We start from the raw sequence: 4081 nt of genomic DNA on the forward strand, positions 1-4081 counted from the left end.
CTACTATCGCAGTTGCACACCAGACCCGGCATTTGTGAACTCGCACACGTGTATGAGCTAGACCCCCCCTTTTTTCTTGGAATCATGGTTCACTGAGTGCATGAGCGCTCCGCCAGAGCACTAGATCGGAGATATGTTCCCATCAATCCACCACGGCCATTCAGCCGCTTTTGCGTGCAGGATTTTATTGAATATCAAGCCACAGACTATAATTAGGCATAATCACAACAAGAGTTTTCATTCAACATTTGGCGATTGAGTTTTGGCGCGAGATTTCGATGGCGGATGATTACTAGAGTACATTGCCCTTTAAAGTCAAATGGCCTCCATGGTCGCCACACCCACTTGGGCCAGCTTCTGTCCGCGTGGGCGATGACATGCCGCAAGGAGGCTCTGCGGTTTTCCAACTATTTTTAAAATAATTTCATAAGCAATTGTTTTAGACTGACCGTCGTTTTCAATCTCCCTTTTCGCCATAGCGTTCGAGGAAAAAAGGTAAGTCGTGACTTTTTGCGCTTTTCCTGAATCTAGTCTGTCTAACGTTACCGGCTTCCTCCATATGATATCACAACGTGATCCTCCCTAGACTTTCTCGGGATGTGCTTTACTCGTTGAGGAATCTGTAAAAGTGTTTTGGAAAGTTGCATTTATACGGCTTTTTATGCTTCGCACATACTTTATATGACTTGATTCCTTGCGATTGCACATGCATATCTTTTCACTTATGGTCTTATTAATTCACTCGCATGTCACTTTACCTGATTCATCCTATTTAAATATTACTGTTAAGGGTTTAATACATAATACCTATATTTTAGTTTAATAAAGGATAAATAACGTTCAGGGAATTGTTTACTTTTTTGTACATTGACCTATATATATATATATATATATATATATATATATATATATATATAAATTGAGTGTTTATGAATAATAATGAGACTCGTTTCACATGAATTTTAATTTATGACAAACGTATTGTAGTGCGTGTTCAGTAGGTTTCAAAATTAAATTATTGATTTCACTTTAAAAAAAAATTGGTTTGGAACAAAACTCGTGCGGGATCTTTCCAGCTGTTCATGACATCACTGCACGCTCAAGCTCCGCCCACTCGGGCGGAGCCACCATTGTAAACACGAATGAAATGGACTCGCGAGCCGGGAAACTTTGCAATCGGCAGTGCACTAGTGCAACACTTCGCAGGCCGTTTAGAAACAAGCCGTCGCTGTTAGTTGTGGTGGACTTTTAATTTTGGATGCACACTTTTCCTCTCATTAAAGGATTTTTTTCTCGTGCGCTGTCCTGACAGGTACCCTAAAGATGTTGCAGGCTTGTTCTCCATCGCACGAATGGTTCTGCGACTCCGAGCCGCTGCTGTTTGACGACGAGTTTTGCATGAGTCTCATGAAGGACTTGCAGTCCATCCCCACGCCGCCCCAGTCTCCGATGAAAGCCGGGCTCCCAAAGAACTTGTCCACGGTGGAGCAGTTGGAGTTGGTATCTGAACTTTTAATGGAGGATAGCGACTTTCTCCAACTGGATTGGAACTTTACCGGCCACGCTTCTTCCGCGAGTGACGACCCGCTCTCGGAGGACTGCCTGTGGCGCACCGACGGAGATAAACCGATCGAGGATAAACTCTCAGCGGTGCTCTCCACGAGTCCCTTGCTCTCCGATATTGACACTGAGATTTTTGCCGAAATCGCCGGCTCTACGCTGGATTGCCACAATGTGGCGCTCGCTTGTCAGGCTCTGGAGAGCGAGGACTTACCGCTGGACAGTCAGGAGCTAATCGAGTCCACGTCTGATTACGGTTCACTGTCCACAGGGGGAGAATCATCTACAAGTGATTCAGGTGAGTCATTTAGAACGTTTTGATTAATTTTGAACCTTTTGTATTCTGTTGCACGCTACGTGTGTCCAAAAGTGAGTTTGTTGCCAGACTGCAATCAAATGAAGCAAACGTTAACGTGATTTTGAACTGTTTGTGCCCCACAGAGGAGGAGATCGACGTTGTGACCGTCCGGCGGTCGAGCACACTGACCCGTTCTCAACATCAGCAGCAGTTGGAGGACAGTCGGCGTGAGCAGGAGCGTGCTCTCAAGCGCTGTCACTTTGAAATCCAACAACAGCACAACTACGCCGCCCCACGGCCCGCCTCGCCTCCTCCTCCCCCGCCCTCCCCTTGCTCCGCACCCCCTCTCAAACGCTCCCGGGGGTCCGGAGACTCCCACCGGAGCTCGCAGAGTTCAGGACGCTCTCGCAGTCTGGCCTCCCGACAGGGGGCGGACACGGAGGATGAAGAAGAGAGGCGGAGGTCGCACAACGTGATGGAGAGGCAAAGGCGCAACGAGTTAAAGAACTGCTTCCTTAGGCTACGGGACAACGTCCCCGAACTGTCCAATAACGACAAGGCTTCTAAGGTGGTGATTTTAAAGCGGGCAAAAGAAAGCATCCGAAATCTGGAAACACAGAACCAGAGACTTGCACAGAAGAGAGATAAACTTCGAGAACGACAAGAACAGCTGAAAGCCAGACTGAACCAGCTCAAGAGACCGTGAGAGTCTAGGACTAAACGTTGCCAGTCTGGCCACTAGACAGTCGTCTGGGACTCGCTGGTTTTGAGGACTGTAACACTTTTCACTGACTAAAGACCTCAATATCTCTGGATTGTATATCGCCGCTAAGTTTGAAAACATGCATGGTCAATGCAAGAAATGTTCTCAGTGTTGTGACTTTTGCACTATGCTTAAGTCATTTTGTTCTTGAGTCTTAATATGAAACTTACATATACTGTATGTTGGAGACATAATCTGTTAAATGCATAGATAGCCTTAAAAAAACCCTAGATGATTCTCACTCATTCTACCTATTTGTTCTTGGCATACACATTTATTGCAATAGTTTGGGCTGGATCCAAAGGATGTTAAAAATAAGGGTTTGAATGTAATTTGCATATTACATTTTGTTTTATAGACTTTGTTTGCATTTGGTGTTGATGTTCAAACTGGAAAGATAAACTATTGGATTTAGTTCATGCATAGCTTGTATTGTTGAGGTTTGGAGTTCTGGGAAGTGTTCGCACTGTTTTTGACTCCACGTGTCTTTACTCTGTCAGTTATTGTATGTTCTCTCTTGTTTCATCGTTTATCTACCTCTACCAGGAAGAAACCTGGCTATTTTATTGCCTTCATAATGGCAACATAGACATTGTTTCTTCAATATTTTTTTTTTTAATGTAAATAAACCATTTAATTATGTATTATAAATTATTTAGGCTTTTTCCTCTTTGTTCAAATGCAGGTTTTTTTGGGGAAAAAAAAAAGTTCTGTTCATCCTCAACTGCACTTTGTTTTATAAAGTAATAAAGAATGAGCAAGATGACTTGTGTTTGGAGCTTCTTCTTTTTTTCCCCACTAAGAAAATCACATCAGAACAACAGCATTTAATGATTTTTAAGGTGTGGTTTCTTCACAGGCACACACAAAGAGTTGCACAAGACTAAAACCTTTAAAGAAAAGAAGGAATGTGATGGAATTCGGGTCAAGGTGAGGGGGTGGCTGGCTTGACATTTGTTGAAAGTCTAAAGGGCCTGATTGCAGTGGGTCAATAAAACATTAAAATGTAGGAGTGTTATATTGCCAGGGAACAGTAGCACCGACTGAACCCACATGGCCTAAAGCACAGCCTTGCTTTAGACTAAACTGAAGCATAAACCACATACTTTAGATCACTAAAACTGATCATTTGGTTTTATGCATTTCTTCCCTCGGTTTCCCACCATAACCAAAAGTGTTATGAGAAAATGCACAGTATATATGAAAGTCAAATTCTTACTTAGCATTTAAAAAGGCTTGATGCCAGCAACACTTTGGGTAAATATTTGACTCGCTGCCCTAGTTGGCTCCTGAAGAGTAGCACAGTCGCGTGATTCAATTAAATGCCTAAAAATAAATTAGCGCTCTTGGTAAAATGCTGCCTTATAAAGGTGGAAAAAATCTTTTTAAAATGATTTTATTCAGCAAACATGCTTTGATCAAAAGTGACAGAAAGACTTCTATTTCCAAAAAAAATGCTT

At 42.9% G+C, this 4081-nt stretch overlaps 1 protein-coding gene across 1 annotated transcript; it reads left to right on the plus strand.

Moving 5' to 3' along the window:
- The first annotated feature begins 332 nt into the window (after nt 1–332).
- mych (myelocytomatosis oncogene homolog) lies at nt 333–3384 on the plus strand. Its single transcript, XM_067460382.1, has 3 exons — nt 333–495; nt 1313–1858; nt 2002–3384. Exons 2-3 carry the CDS (start codon nt 1324–1326, stop codon nt 2562–2564), a joined length of 1098 nt encoding a protein of 365 aa, XP_067316483.1. The 5' UTR covers nt 333–495; nt 1313–1323; the 3' UTR covers nt 2565–3384.
- Nucleotides 3385–4081: the final 697 nt, after the last annotated feature.

This window comes from Pseudorasbora parva, chromosome 12 (genome assembly GCF_024679245.1).
Source record: "Pseudorasbora parva isolate DD20220531a chromosome 12, ASM2467924v1, whole genome shotgun sequence".
Taxonomy (NCBI): Eukaryota; Metazoa; Chordata; class Actinopteri; order Cypriniformes; family Gobionidae; genus Pseudorasbora; species Pseudorasbora parva.